At 51.1% G+C, this 16,262-nt stretch overlaps 1 protein-coding gene across 1 annotated transcript in view; it reads right to left on the minus strand.

Annotated features, from left to right (window-relative positions):
- TUBG1 (tubulin gamma 1) overlaps positions 1-16,262 on the minus strand; it is a 76,333-nt gene that overhangs the window by 56,527 nt on the left and 3,544 nt on the right. The window contains exon 2 of the mRNA XM_075349992.1: positions 9,595-9,707. Coding sequence (XP_075206107.1) covers positions 9,595-9,707 — 113 coding nt within the window. The remainder of the gene's footprint in view (positions 1-9,594; positions 9,708-16,262) is intronic.

Raw genomic sequence — 16,262 nt, forward strand, 5'->3', positions numbered from 1 at the left:
GCAAGCGCAGCGTTGCTTCCACATCGCTGCTGGCTGGGGGCTGGTCACTGGTCGCTGGTGAGATCTGCCTGTTTGACAGCTCACCAGCGACCATGTAACGACGCAGCAGCGATCCTGACCAGGTCAGATCGCTGGTGGGATCGCTGCTGCGTCGCTAAAGTGTGACGGTACCCTTACAGTCGCATGACACTCGGCTCACGCTCGCAGCAGAGCCTGAGCCGGGGGTCATTAGCATACCGCATCCGATGCCATACGCCAGTGTGAGTCCAGCCTTATGTATACTTCTGCATTGTCTACAAATTGGGCCGGAGTACATTCAGTTAAAAATAAAGTCTGTAACACCATTCTAAGTCTGAACTGGGTGCAAAAACCTAAAAAAAAAAATCACTATATAGAGAGAAGGGCTGCACACCAGTGACAGTGCAAGGGGAATAAATGTAAAGCAGAAACTGCTGTGTGAATACGGATATGAAAAATACCATAGCTATATGTGAGAATGAAAAGATGACAATGGTATCTGCATAAGCATGAGTATATTCAGTGTCATGCACAGCTGCATGAACAGGTGTTTTTCACTTTAATGATGTAGCAGCTCTGTTGCATGACGGGATATCTCTAGACTTATTGTTATAGGAGCTTTTATCAGATTTTGTAGTATCCAGGAATAAGATGTAGCGACTAGCGTATGGTCGAAACGTGTTGGATTGCGTTGCGATTTTTTTTCCTTTGTCTTCTGTTCAAGCCTGTACTGTGTATTTTGATTTTTGCTAACAAATAGAACTTTTACATATCTGTCTGAGGTCCGCTGGATAGAATACCTTTTTGGATTCTGCCTCTCCCGTGCCTGAGATTCCGTGTGCAGACAATGTGAAATACCCCTGACCTGGAAAGTGTTAAGCTGGACTTTTTTCTTGTATGGATTGTAAAATAGCAGGTTCATATAAGGACAAGGGTCAGTGGTTATAATGTATTTTTAATGGTATATACTACAAATTGTATTGGTGTCTTTCTCTGCAGGCGGCTACCTGGAATCTATATGGTCATAAAATATTTATGTTCCAGACATATCAGATACACAAGGATGACAATGTCCAGACAAACTCTAAAATGTCCCAACAATCTATGGCATCAGTATTTTTATTATAGTCAACCATTTCAGAAGAACAGTGAAGTTATCCCCTAAATGCTGACGATCTCACCACTATGACCCACTGAACCCTAGAAAAGCCTCAGCAAAGCACTCCCACTAATCGAGTATCCTCTATTAGACTGCCAGATAGCCAAACGCTACACTCAGTTATCTCTGACAGTCCCATAGAAAATTAATGAAGCAGAGGAGCACATGTGCGGCCACTGCTAAGTCCAAATGGGTTTCTCTGGATTGGGGAGGGGTCCCATGGATACCTGAAAACCTGTAAGGCTGAATTCATAGTAATCATCCGTTAGAATGGATCCAGCAACAATACGTTGGCAAACAACTTTTTTTGTCAGTTGGCCATGCGGTGAAAACACCACGGTTACTTACCGGTAGGCGGTTTTTCCAGAACCCATGACAGCACCCATATAAATCACGTGGTGCTGTCATGGGTGGGAGGAAAACACCATGGTTACTTACCGGTAGCCGTTTTTTCCAGAACCCATGACAGCACCACGTGATTATATGGGTGCTGTCATGGGTGAGGGGAAAACACCATGGTTACTTACCGGTAGCTGTTTTTTCCAGAACCCATGACAGCACCACGTGATTATATGGGTGCTGTCATGGGTGAGGGGAAAACATCCTGACGTATACGTTACACTGTGATGGCATCTAGTAGAGACTGAAATGGGCTTCTTCATGATGTATTATGTCATAATGTAATGGTAAATGAGAACCAATCTATTAAAACAAAACTTCAGCATAGTTTTGAAAGGAAGCAAGAGTTATCACGCTAATACTACATCTGACACCTATTCAGCTACGACCCCCTAGTGTGAACAGGTAATTTAATTAGGTTACGTGACGGAAAGCAAACAAAATCTGAGCAAGAAGCTGAAGGGTGAAAAAATTCAGAGAACTCTTTTCCCCACCTCAAAATACAATAGACAGACTGACACCACTTTCCCAGTTATGAATACTTAGGTTTTTGTGACAGGCGTAATGGAAGACACATTTTTGACATTGTGATCCTGAGGGGAACAACATGCATATTCTTACATAACCGTGTGGCCTTCGTATCAGGCCCAAACTATTATCGGCTGAAAGGAAATATGGCCTATATAACCCCATCCAATCTATAGAAAAATAAAATTTTGATAGGAAGCATGGGATTAATATCTTCCACCTAGGACATCCAGGGGGTCAGATATCCTGAAGAGCTGAGATCCCATAATTTTTGGGACCCGACCTGCCTCCCAATGACCAGCCCCCATCTGAGGTGACCAAAGGGAGGTATGTGTGAGTAACTGAGAACTAATAAATACAGATTCTGAGTGTTCACAGTTTTTCAGTTTGGAAACTACAATCGGAGCACTTCCCTCTAAAAGAATTGTGCCATCCCTGCGACCACTGGTCAAGTACTTTTCTTTATCATTTTTATTTCGTTAATTTTAAGTCTTGCAACATTGGTTTTATCTATTTTTGCCAATAAACTCTGCTCTGGTCTTTGAACAGTCTGCTGCTGGAACATCTGCTTTTCCAAAGTGTGTGTATATATTATATATTCCATGCATTGGAATTGGTTGTGTATATAATCTACATTCACTGCGAAATCACCCAATAATCTCCCTAGTAGTGAAAGCAACCGTCGCCATGTCCAACAACCATCAGTCAATTGTGTATTGTCCTGATGATTGGAAGTAGCAGACTGCTGCTCATGACAACTTGGTGGCAGAGGTGGCATATATCTGTTTGATCTCCCAGGTTGTCCCTGTGACAAATTTCTCTTTTGATTATTTTCAATGGGAAGCATATTCAAGTATATTTCAATTTATATGTATATAATGTATACATTTTTAATGAATTTGGTGGGGGTTTGGTAGTTCAGCTCTAAACATAACCCCTGCACCCCTCTGTTGTCACTGAAATCTATAGAGGGTGGAATTATCTAGACCAGTAAAAAGTAATTGGAAACAAAACCTCCAAATCTTATCATTTTGTTTTCCTTATAAAACACACATACAAACAGAAATGGACGCATTAACGAGTACCTGTGAGAAAATGTCATGTAAATAAAAGACATGGCTGTACTGATGCTGTGATACTGATGGAATTGGTATGTTTGATGAAGAAATCTGCTGTGTGGTTTTCGGTGCACAGGGGCCAGACTGTTCTCTGGGTCTTCTCCTCCCTGTCTGTGATTCCCCAGCTCCTCTGGTGTGTGAATGACAGGTCACTGTTGAGATTTCATTGAGAGGAGGCAGGTGGAGGGGCTGGGGAATCACAGACAGGGAGGAGAAGACCCAGTTCGGCACCTGTGTACTGAAATTCAATTAGGTATTAACTTCAAATGCTGATTAAAGAAGAACAACAATGTGGATTTCTTCACCAAAGGAATCAATTTAATCAGTATTAAAGTCATGTTTTTAAATTACATAAAAAATTTATGCTGACAGGTTCTCTTTAAATGTATATAGACGTAGGTTGAAGCATGTAAGAGTAATTATACGTCCGACACATAAGCCATACATTTGCAAACATGTAAATGTGAGCCCAGACTAAGTGATCTGTAACTGGTGGGCTATAATGGCATGCATTTAATGGATCCTTCACAAAGAAGGGAATTTTGTTTACTTACCGTAAATTCCTTTTCTTCTAGCTCCTATTGGGAGACCCAGACAATTGGGTGTATAGCTTCTGCCTCCGGAGGCCACACAAAGTATTACACTTTAAAAAGTGTAACCCCTCCCCTCTGCCTATACACCCTCCCGTGCATCACGGGCTCCTCAGTTTTGGTGCAAAAGCAGGAAGGAGGAAACTTATAAATTGGTCTAAGGTAAATTCAATCCGAAGGATGTTCGGAGAACTGAACCATGAACCAAAAGAACAATTCAACATGAACAACATGTGTACCCAAAAGAACAACAGCCCGAAGGGAACAGGGGCGGGTGCTGGGTCACCCAATAGGAGCTAGAAGAAAAGGAATTTACGGTAAGTAAACAAAATTCCCTTCTTCTTTGTCGCTCCATTGGGAGACCCAGACAATTGGGACGTCCAAAAGCAGTCCTTGGGTGGGTAAAAGAATACCCCAATAAAAAGAGCCGACAACGGCTCCCTCTTACAGGTGGGCAACCGCCGCCTGAAGGACTCGCCTACCTAGGCTGGCATCTGCCGAAGCATAGGTATGCACCTGATAGTGTTTTGTGAAAGTGTGCAGACTCGACCAGGTAGCCGCCTGACACACCTGCTGAGCCATAGCCTGGTGCCGCAATGCCCAGGATGCACCCACGGCTCTGGTAGAATGGGCTTTCAGCCCTGCAGGAATCGGAAGCCCAGAAGAACGGTAGGCTTCAAGAATCGGTTCCTTGATCCACCGAGCCAAGGTTCACTTGGAAGCCTGCGACCCCTTACGCTGGCCAGCGACAAGGACAAAGAGCGCATCAGAACGGCGCAGGGGCGCCGTGCGAGAAATGTAGAGCCGGAGTGCTCTCACTAGATCTAACAAGTGCAAATCCTTTTCACATTGGTGAACTGGATGAGGGCAAAAAGAAGGTAAGGAGATATCCTGATTGAGATGAAAAGGGGATACCACCTTAGGGAGAAATTCCGGGACCGGACGCAGAACCACCTTATCCTGGTGAAAAACCAGGAAGGGGGCTTTGCATGACAGCGCTGCCAACTCCGACACTCTACGGAGCGAAGTGACTGCCACTAGAAAGACCACCTTCTGCGAAAGACGTGAAAGGGAGACATCCCGCAGTAGCTCGAAAGGTGGTTTCTGAAGAGCCTTTAGCACTCTGTTAACATCCCATGGTTCCAGCGGCCTCTTGTAAGGTGGGACTATGTGGCAAACTCCCTGCAGGAACGTGCGGACCTGCGGAAGCCTGGCTAGACGCTTTTGAAAAAAATACGGATAGCGCCGATACTTGTCCCTTGAGAGAGCCGAGAGACAACCCCTTGTCCATTCCGGATTGAAGGAAAGAAAGAAAAGTTGGTAAGGCAAACGGCCAGGGGGTAAAACCCTGATCAGAGTACCAGGATAAGAAGATCCTCCAAGTCCTATGATAGATCTTGGCGGACGTTGGTTTCCTGGCCCGTCTCATAGTGGCAATGACATCTTGAGATAAGCCTGAGGACGCTAGTAGCCAGGACTCAATGGCCACACAGTCAGGTTGAGGGCCGCAGAATTCAGATGGAAAAATGGCCCTTGAGACAGCAAGTCTAGTCGGTCTGGGAGTGCCCACGGTTGACCCACCGTGAGGTGCCACAGATCCGGGTACCACGACCTCCTCGGCCAGTGTGGAGCGACGAGGATGGCGCGGCGGCGGTCGGACTTGATCTTGCGTAACACTCTGGGCAGCATTGCCAGAGGAGGAATACATAAGGCAGTCGAAACTGCGACCAATCCTGAACTAATGTGTCCGCCGCCAGAGCTCTGTGATCGTGAGACCGTGCCATGAATGCCGGGACTTTGTTGTTGTGCCGAAACGCCATGAGGTCGACATCCGGCGTCCCCCAGCGGCAACAGATCTCTTGAAACACGTCCGGGTGAAGAGACCATTCCCCTGCGTCCATGCCCTGGCGACTGAGAAAGTCTGCTTCCCAGTTTTCTACGCCCGGGATGTGAACTGCGGAGATGGTGGAGGCTGTGGCCTCCGCCCACAGCAGAATCCGCCGAACTTCTTGGAAGGCTTGACGGCTGCGCGTGCCGCCCTGGTGGTTGATGTACGCGACCGCCGTGGCGTTGTCCGACTGTATGCGGATCTGCCTGCCCTTCAGCCACCGATGGAACGCCTTTAGGGCTAGGTACACTGCCCTTATCTCCAGAACATTGATCTGATCTGAAGGGAGGACTCTGTCGGAGTCCAGGTTCCCTGAGCCCTATGGTGGAGAGAAAACCGCTCCCCACCCTGACAGACTCGCGTCCGTCGTGACCACAGCCCAGGATGGGGGCAGGAAGGATTTTCCCTTCGACAGAGAAGTGGGAGGAAGCCACCACTGGAAGAGAGGTTTTGGCTGCCAGGGAAAGAGAGACGTTCCTGTCTAGGGACGTCGACCTCCTGTCCCATTTGCGGAGAATGTCCCATTGGAGTGGACGCATGTTCGTCCCCGATGGCGAAACGCAGGAAGCGTTGATGCTCTGGTGCGATCGGCACATGGAGATAGGCATCCCTGATGTCGATTGATGCTAGGAAGTCTCCTTGTGACATCGAAGCGATGACAGAGCGGTGGGATTCCATGCGAAACCGTCTGGTTCTCACATGTCTGTTGAGCAATTTGAGGTCCAAAACGGGACGGAATGATCCGTCCTTTTTTGGCACCACGAACAGGTTGGAGTAAAAACCGCGACCACGTTCCTGAAGGGGAACGGGGATCACAACTCCTTCTGTCTTCAGAGTGTCCACCGCCTGAGCAAGTGCATCGGCTCGCTCGGGGGGCGGAGATGTTCTGAAGAAACGAGTCGGAGGACGAGAGCAGAACTCTATCCTGTAACCGTGAGACAGAATGTCTCTCACCCATCGGTCTTGGACATGTGGCCACCAGGCGTCGCCAAAGCGGGAGAGCCTGCCACCGACCGAGGATGCGGTTTGTGGAGGCCGTAAGTCATGAGGAGTCCGCCTTGGAGACGGTGCCTCCGGCGGTCTTTGGAGGACGTGACTTAGACCGCCATGCAGAAGAGTTTCTCTGGCTCTTCTGTGGCCTGTTGAACGAGGATGATTGGGATCTGGCTGAGGGCAAAAAGGACCGAAACCTCGCCTGAATTTTCCGTTGCTGAGGTCTTTTTGGCTTGGATTGGGGTAAGTACGAGTCCTTTCCCTTAGATTGCTTAATAATTTCATCCAATTGCTCGCCAAACAATCGGTCGCCAGAAAAAGGCAAACCGGTCAAGAACTTCTTGGAAGCAGAGTCTGCCTTCCATTCGCGTAGCCACCTGGCCCTGCGGACTGCCACCGAATTGGCGGATGCTACCGCTGTACGGCTAGCAGAGTCCAGGACGGCGTTCATGGCGTAGGACGAAAAAGCCGACGCCTGAGAAGTCAAAGATGCTACTTGCGGAGCAGAGGTACGTGTGACCGCATTAATCTCAGACAGACAAGCTGAGATAGCTTGGAGTGCCCACACGGCTGCAAAGGCCGGGGCGAAAGACGCGCCTGTGGCTTCAAAGATGGATTTCATTAGGAGCTCTATCTGCCTGTCAGTGGCATCCTTGAGCGATGAACCGTCAGCCAGTGCTACTACGGATCTAGCCGCCAGTCTAGAGACTGGAGGATCCACCTTGGGTCATTGAGCCCAACCCTTGACTACGTCAGAGGGGAAGGGGTAACGTGTGTCATTAAGGCGCTTAGAGAAGCGCTTGTCCGGAAAAGCTCTGAGCTTCTGGACAGCATCTCTGAGTTAGAGTGATCGAAAAAAGCACTCCGTGTACGTTTGGGAAACCTAAACTGGTGTTTCTCCTGCTGTGAAGCCGACTCCTCCACAGGTAGAGGCGGGGGAGATAGATCTAGCACCTGGTTGATTGACGCTATAAGGTCATTTACTGTGGCGTCCCCTTCAGGTGTATCAAGATTGAGAGCAACGTCAGGGTCAGAGCCCTGGGCTGCGACCTCTGCCTCATCCTCCAGAGAGTCCTCAAGGTGAGCCCCCGAACAGCGTGATGAAGTCGGGGAAGATTCCCAGCGAGCCCGCTTAGCCGGTCTGGGACTGCGGTCCGTGCCGGAGTCCTCCACGTGATACTTAGGGGCCACCCCAGGAGCATGCTGCGGCGCAGACCGAGAGGGGCCTGGGGGCGATGACCCCGCAGTGCCTGGATCCTGTGTAAGGGCCGGTCTGGACTGTAAGGCTTCTAGTATCTTAGCAGACCATTTGTCCATAGACTGAGCCATGGATTGTGAAAGTGACTCAGAGAGTTTCTCAGCTAAAACTGCAAACTCTGTCCCTGCCGCCTGGACAGGGGAGGCCGGCGGTTCTACCTGGGCCGAGGGTCCCACCAGTGTCCGAGGCTCCGCTGAGCGAGTGCCACAGGGCCCGAGCATTGCTCACAGTGAGGGCAGGTGGAACCTGCAGGTAGCATAGCCGCACAAGAGGTACAGGTTGCAAAATAACCCTGTGTCTTGGCACCCTTGGTCCTTGTGACCGACATGCTGTTCTCTCCTAGGAGAGTAATCACTGAGGGTATATAGCCAAAGGCTAAACACTGCGGCCGAACCTAGAAAATGTATACAAATATAATATATATATATATATATATATATATATATATATATATATATATATATATATATATATATATATATATATATATATATATATATATATATATATATATATATATATATATATATATATATATATATATATATATATATATATATATATATATATACAGTTCGGCACCCTAGGGGGACCAGCACCGTGTGACCGGTGCGGCTTACCGACCGCCCAGAGTGGTGTGTGCCCACCAGATCCCCTGCCTTGGGTCTCCCAGATCTGCAGCCATAAGTCCTCCACCGGCAGAATGTGTTTAAAACATGGCTGCCGGCGTTCTAAGGGGAGGAGGGAGCCGTGGGCGTGATCAATAAAGTGCGGGAATCTGGTGCCCCAGAGTGATGAGTGAGGGGGAGGAGGACACTAAAGTATGCTCCAGCCCTCACAGTCGGCGTCAGGCCGACCGTCCCGCCCTTACCCCTGACTGGCAGGCCCGGGGGCGGGAGTTTAATGCACTAGGCCGCAAAAGCCGGGGACTAAATTTAATACCGCAGCCGGCAAGCAGGCGCGGTCGGTGCGGTAGTCCCGGTCGTCACACAAAAAACAGCAGCCGCTGCAGCGTCTGAGACCAAGTGCTCCATGCACCGTCCCCAAGGGGACACAGAGTACCTTTATGATGCAGGGCCTGTCCCTGATGATACTCAGTCTCCTGTCCGTCAGAATCCCACAGGGGCTGCGGAGGGAGCCCGGTCCCAGTGCCTGGATGACCGGTTAGGATCCCACTTCTCCCAGAGCCTCTAAGGGATGGGGAAGGAAAACGGCATGTGGCTCCAGCCTTTGTACCCGCAATGGGTACCTCAACCTTAACAGCACCGCCGACTTAGTGAGGTGAGAAGGGAGCATGCCGGGGGCCCAGGGGCCCTCTTTTCTTCCATCCGATACAATCAGCAGCTGCTGCTGACTAAAATGGGAGCTTGAGTGCATGTGTGCCTCCTTCAACACAAAGCATAAAACTGATGGGCCCGTGATGCACGGGAGGGTGTATAGGCAGAGGGGAGGGGTTACACTTTTTAAAGTGTAATACTTTGTGTGGCCTCCGGAGGCAGAAGCTATACACCCAATTGTCTGGGTCTCCCAATGGAGCGACAAAGAAAGGTTGATGACATATCCATAAACAGATGCCTTGATGCTATACAGAAACCACACAGTTGATCACATGCCCTTCTTTACTGTCCACATGCCATACTCACCTGATAGAAGAACACATCCTTCCGATCGGTGCCTTCAGTGGCAAATTCCTCCACGATCCCTTCCGGACTGATGCCATGCTCCGCACAGAGCTGCTTCCAGAACTCAAACCCGACTGCCAGGAGACAAGGAACAAGTTATTTTTGACCGTGTCGTATCATTGCCTTCACGCTCGGACAGCTACATAATAAACACACATTTTCTATCTAAGAAAGTGAACGGCAACAAAGTAAATGGGAACTGTAATAACGGCTGCAACCAAGAAATAATACTAGTGGAAAAAACACATCTCAAATATAGGATCCTTTATAAAGTAAAGCAGGGTGGTATATAGGATCCTTTATAAAGTAAAGCAGGGTGGTGGTTGATTGGTCACTAAGGGTCCCGGCTTCAGAAAATCAGTTATCACGGACCATGACCAACAGGCACTCCCTGGTGACCCAACAAATAGTGTCTTGATAACCCCTAAAAAATCAATGAGGGGGAAACACACATTCAGCAAATCTTACCATGTCAAACTGGCCACGATCAAATGTATCCAAATTATAGTCTAAAGGAGAGGCCTCGACAAATGTGACAGTCACTCATGTGATATGAGAGTTGACCTAAAAGATTTACAGGATCCTGGACCAGAAGCCATGTAGATACCAGAGCCCTGCGATCCGCATCCCACTCATCAGTAGATAGCAGAGCCCTGCGAAACTTGTCCAACCCGTCAGAGATAGTTAAAGGGGTTATCCGGCTTCTTTGACTTTTTTTTTTTATTTCCCTATTGGGCTACATTGGGGCAGGTAAGTAGATAGAGACCACTTACCTGCCCCGCTGTCAGCCCCCTCTCCCCCGGCTCAGAGCAGTCATGTGACCGCTCCTGCCGCGATTTTGCTGCTTCCGGTCTTTGCACGTCTACATGGGCAGGGCCATGTTGACATGCAAATGTGGAGCAGCATGTCACCTCCCTGCTGGGCGACTACAGTGCGAGGAGTCACCGCCCCCCTTCCCTGCACCCTCCCACACATTCCCCTGCACCTCCAGTAACCTCCCCCTGCACTGCTGTGGGGTCCGTGATTTGGGGGCGGGGCCTGGCGGCAGCTGCCGTAGTGTCAGCTCCAGCACCGGGCCCCCTGCCCAGGATCGCACATTCAAATGTACCGGCATCACAGATCACCGATACCGGTACATTTGAATGTGCTGATGAGAAGTCACTGTCCCTCCCGCTGTCTGTGCGCTCTGCAGCACAGCGGTGACGTCACTACTGTGCTGAAGAGAGCACAGACAGCGGACGAACGTGCAGGAGCGGCGGGGACCGAGGACGGGTGAGTATGTACTCCACATGTGTTCCCGATGGGGATGGGGGGGTTGCAGAGCCATGTGTGTGCGTGTGCAGAGCCATGTGTGTGCGTGTACAGTGCAGAGCCATGCGTGTGCAGAGCCATGTGTACGGTGCAGAGCCATGTGTGTACGGTGCAGAGCCATGTGTGTACGGTGCAGAGCCATGTGTGTACGGTGCAGAGCCATGCATGTGCAGAGCCATGTGTACGGTGCAGAGCCATGTGTACGGTGCAGAGCCATGTGTGTACGGTGCAGAGCCATGTGTGTACGGTGCAGAGCCATGTGTGTACGGTGCAGAGCCATGTGTGTACGGTGCAGAGCCATGTGTACGGTGCAGAGCCATGTGTACGGTGCAGAGCCATGTGTACGGTGCAGAGCCATGTGTACGGTGCAGAGCCATGTGTACGGTGCAGAGCCATGCATGTGCAGAGCCATGTGTACGGTGCAGAGCCATGTGTACGGTGCAGAGCCATGCATGTGCAGAGCCATGTGTACGGTGCAGAGCCATGTGTACGGTGCAGAGCCATGTGTACGGTGCAGAGCCATGTGTACGGTGCAGAGCCATGCGTGTGCAGAGCCATGTGTACGGTGCAGAGCCATGTGTGTACGGTGCAGAGCCATGTGTACGGTGCAGAGCCATGTGTACGGTGCAGAGCCATGTGTACGGTGCAGAGCCATGTGTGTACGGTGCAGAGCCATGTGTACGGTGCAGAGCCATGTGTACGGTGCAGAGCCATGCGTGTGCAGAGCCATGTGTACGGTGCTGAGCCATGTGTACGGTGCAGAGCCATGTGTGTACGGTGCAGAGCCATGTGTACGGTGCAGAGCCATGTGTGTACGGTGCAGAGCCATGTGTGTACGGTGCAGAGCCATGTGTGTACGGTGCAGAGCCATGTGTGTACGGTGCAGAGCCATGTGTGTACGGTGCAGAGCCATGTGTGTACGGTGCAGAGCCATGTGTGTACGGTGCAGAGCCATGTGTGTACGGTGCAGAGCCATGTGTGTACGGTGCAGAGCCATGTGTGTACGGTGCAGAGCCATGTGTGTACGGTGCAGAGCCATGTGTACGGTGCAGAGCCATGTGTACGGTGCAGAGCCATGTGTACGGTGCAGAGCCATGTGTACGGTGCAGAGCCATGTGTACGGTGCAGAGCCATGTGTACGGTGCAGAGCCATGTGTACGGTGCAGAGCCATGTGTACGGTGCAGAGCCATGTGTACGGTGCAGAGCCATGTGTGTACGGTGCAGAGCCATGCGTGTACGGTGCAGAGCCATGTGTACGGTGCAGAGCCATGTGTACGGTGCAGAGCCATGTGTACGGTGCAGAGCCATGTGTACGGTGCAGAGCCATGTGTACGGTGCAGAGCCGTGTGTACGGTGCAGAGCCGTGTGTACGGTGCAGAGCCATGTGTGTACGGTGCAGAGCCATGTGTGTACGGTGCAGAGCCATGTGTGTACGGTGCAGAGCCATGTGTGTACGGTGCAGAGCCATGTGTGTACGGTGCAGAGCCATGTGTGTACGGTGCAGAGCCATGTGTACGGTGCAGAGCCATGTGTGTACGGTGCAGAGCCATGTGTGTACTGTGCAGAGCCATGTGTGTACGGTGCAGAGCCATGTGTGTACGGTGCAGAGCCATGTGTGTACGGTGCAGAGCCATGTGTGTACGGTGCAGAGCCATGTGTGTACGGTGCAGAGCCATGCGTACGGTGCAGAGCCATGCGTACGGTGCAGAGCCATGCGTACGGTGCAGAGCCATGCGTACGGTGCAGAGCCATGCGTACGGTGCAGAGCCATGCGTACGGTGCAGAGCCATGCGTACGGTGCAGAGCCATGCATGTGCAGAGCCATGTGTACGGTGCAGAGCCATGTGTACGGTGCAGAGCCATGTGTACGGTGCAGAGCCATGTGTACGGTGCAGAGCCATGTGTATGGTGCAGAGCCATGCGTGTGCAGAGCCATGCGTGTGCAGAGCCATGTGTACGGTGCAGAGCCATGTGTACGGTGCAGAGCCATGTGTACGGTGCAGAGCCATGTGTACGGTGCAGAGCCATGTGTACGGTGCAGAGCCATGTGTACGGTGCAGAGCCATGTGTACGGTGCAGAGCCATGCGTGTGCAGAGCCATGTGTACGGTGCAGAGCCATGTGTGTGCGTGTGCAGAGACATATGTGTGCGGTGCAGACCCCGATGTGAGGCTGTTATTTGCAATGCTGTAGTGATACCAGGTCAGGTGCTGGGGAAGAATATACTGACAGGGACTGTGTGTGCAGGGGGCGGGCAGGGGGCGAGGCTGGACACTGGGGTGGGGCTGGACACTGAGGCTGGGCGGTGACAGCTCTGACTGAGGTTTTGCACAGGAAGTGGTCATGTTTGCTGGATCTGAATGTAAACAAGAAGCTGCAGAGAATAAAGGTATAATTCAAGAGGAACAAAAGTTAGAAAACAGAAAATAACAATGTAGGTGTGATTAATATGACAATACAGCACAGATAAACTCAAACATTTTTGTTAAGCTAATGTCGGACAACTCCTTTAAGCTCTGCGCACCTCGGCCCACCCGTCAGTAGATGGCAGAGCCCTGCGCACCTCGGCCCACCCGTCAGTAGATGGCAGAGCCCTGCGCACCTCGGCCCACCCGTCAGTAGATGGCAGAGCCCTGCGCACCTCGGCCCACCCGTCAGTAGATGGCAGAGCCCTGCGCACCTCGGCCCACCCGTCAGTAGATGGCAGAGCCCTGCGCACCTCGGCCCACCCGTCAGTAGATGGCAGAGCCCTGCGCACTTCGGCCCACCCGTCAGTAGATGGCAGAGCCCTGCGCACCTCGGCCCACCCGTCAGTAGATGGCAGAGCCCTGCGCACCTCGGCCCACCCGTCAGTAGATGGCAGAGCCCTGCGCACCTCGGCCCACCCGTCAGTAGATGGCAGAGCCCTGCGCACCTCGGCCCACCCGTCAGTAGATGGCAGAGCCCTGCGCACCTCGGCTCACCCGTCAGTAGATGGCAGAGCCCTGCGCACCTCGGCCCACCCGTCAGTAGATGGCAGAGCACTGCGCACCTCGGCCCACCCGTCAGTAGATGGCAGAGCACTGCGCACCTCGGCCCACCCGCCAGTAGATGGCAGAGCCCTGCGAACCTCGGCCCACCCATCAGTAGATGGCAGAGTCCTGCAAACTCAACCCAATCATCAGGAGATAGCAGAGCCCTGCGAATCTTGTCCAACGCATCAGTACATAGCAAAGCCCTGCGAACCTCGGCCCACCAATCAGTAGATAGCAGAGCCCTGAAAACCCCGTCTCACCCATCAGAATCCCCGGCGCTTCTATTGCTCCGCAGGGCACATGCCCATGATCAGTGGTAACAGTGTTTTGGACGCAGTGTGTCGTTGTGTGCAGGACACTAGCAACTCCACAGGGGAAGTTATGCTGCGTCCAGAACGCGAGGAACTCCGATCATGGGCACATATATAAGATTATCTCAGCACAGGAACTTTTTTTAATCACATCCAGTTGTGGAAATTATTATTCCAAGATCTAATGATTAAAATCAACTTTGTGAGAAAACTCCTTATGGGTAACTGGCAGGTGCGGAGACATCCCTTGCACTCGCAGGTAAGACTCTGCGAGCCAATGGTTACCTTAGCAACCAGACGGCTATGTCGGCTCTAAAGATATAGCAGAACGCTGTGTATAATGACGATGCTGTATATACATACGCATGAGAGGTATACTCAGCCTGTATACCGTATACCTATGGCAGCTGGGGTAGATTATCTACAGCTAGGCATTACTAGGCTAGGTACACAATGTTTGTGCCCACTGTCGGCACATAACCTGCTGTAGTAATGCATACCGAGGCATCTGTCCACCCCAGGGACACGCTGTAAAAAATCTCTCTGCAGTGTCCCTTTGTATAGGAAAGTGCAATCTGCTGAAGTCTCCTATACCGCTAAATGTATGCAAGCCAATTCTGGCCGAACGAATGCACCACCAGCCCCTGTCTCAGGAATGGTCGCCTATGGCAACGGCGCACTATAACATTGCCTGACATATACTGTAGGCAAAGTGCACAGACAGGGAAAACCACAAGTCCAAACACCCCATGCCTGCGGCTGGCACTATTCACAGGTGACAAGTACGTGGGGCCGAACCATCTCACCAACTGCCTGGCACAGAGGAGGTAAAGGCCATAAGTGTATAGTAGATGCAGGTCGCACCAATGGGACCCACAGGGGTCTCAGGAGGACTCATCAGGTGCTGTTCTCATTAGAGAGGGGGTCAGGACTCCTATTCATCTGTATAGGAGGACCGAGCATTAACAGCAGCATGCATCGCCCTGGGCCGTCAGGGGGGGACAGACCACCGACAGCAGCGTGCGTTGCCCCAGCCTGTCAGGGGGGACCAACTACCAACAGCAGCGTGCAATGCCCCAGGCGGTCAGGGGGAGGGCACTGACCATTGACAGCAGCGTGCGTCACTCCAGGCAGTAAGATGGGGACTAACCACCGACAGCAGTGTGCGACACCCCGGACTATGCAAGAGTGAACGAGTCCACAATTCTCTTCCTGAGATCTTAGCTGATTTCTTTTTACTTTCCCATGATGCTACATAAAGAAGCAGTGTGTTTCAGGTGTGCATTAAAATACATCCACATGTCTCTAAATAACTCAGATGTTGCCAATAAACCTATCAGAAGCTTCCAAAGACATGACATCATCATATGGGCTGTCCCATAGTGTTTAAAGGCAATATGGTACACTCCATAACCCTGAGTATTTATCTATTATCCATCTGTTAGAAAAAAGATAAATACAGGAAAGATACTGTAGATATCTATTTATCCTCCTTCTATACACACACCAGTCTGTCTCCTCTTCAGCTTAAAGTTGGCTTTACACACTGCAACATCGCAAACGACATCGCTGTAACGTCACCGGTTTTGTGACGCAATAGCGATGTTGTTTGCGATGTTGCAGTGTGTGAAACCTATCAGCGACCCGGCCCCTGCTGTGAAGTTGTGATCGCTACAAATCGTTCAGGACCATTCCTAGGTCCTTTGTTTCCCGCTGTGCAGCATGCATCGCTGGAAATTTTCAGTGTGTAAAGGGGACTTTACAGCGACTCCGCGGCTCTGTCTGTGTAGCGTCCTGATTAGCGGTCACCGGTGAAGGATTCACCGGTGACCGCTAATCCCCCGAGTGACTGAAGTGTCCCCCCCTCTCTCATACTCACCGATCACCGGCGCTGCACGGCGTTCACTCTGCTCCAGCGGCTTTTCCTTTTTTGAAAAAGCCGGCCGCTCATTAAACAATCTCGTATTCCCTGCTTTTCCCCGCCCACCGGCAA

The sequence above is a fragment of the Anomaloglossus baeobatrachus genome, chromosome 5 (genome assembly GCF_048569485.1).
Source record: "Anomaloglossus baeobatrachus isolate aAnoBae1 chromosome 5, aAnoBae1.hap1, whole genome shotgun sequence".
In the NCBI taxonomy this organism is placed as follows: Eukaryota; Metazoa; Chordata; class Amphibia; order Anura; family Aromobatidae; genus Anomaloglossus; species Anomaloglossus baeobatrachus.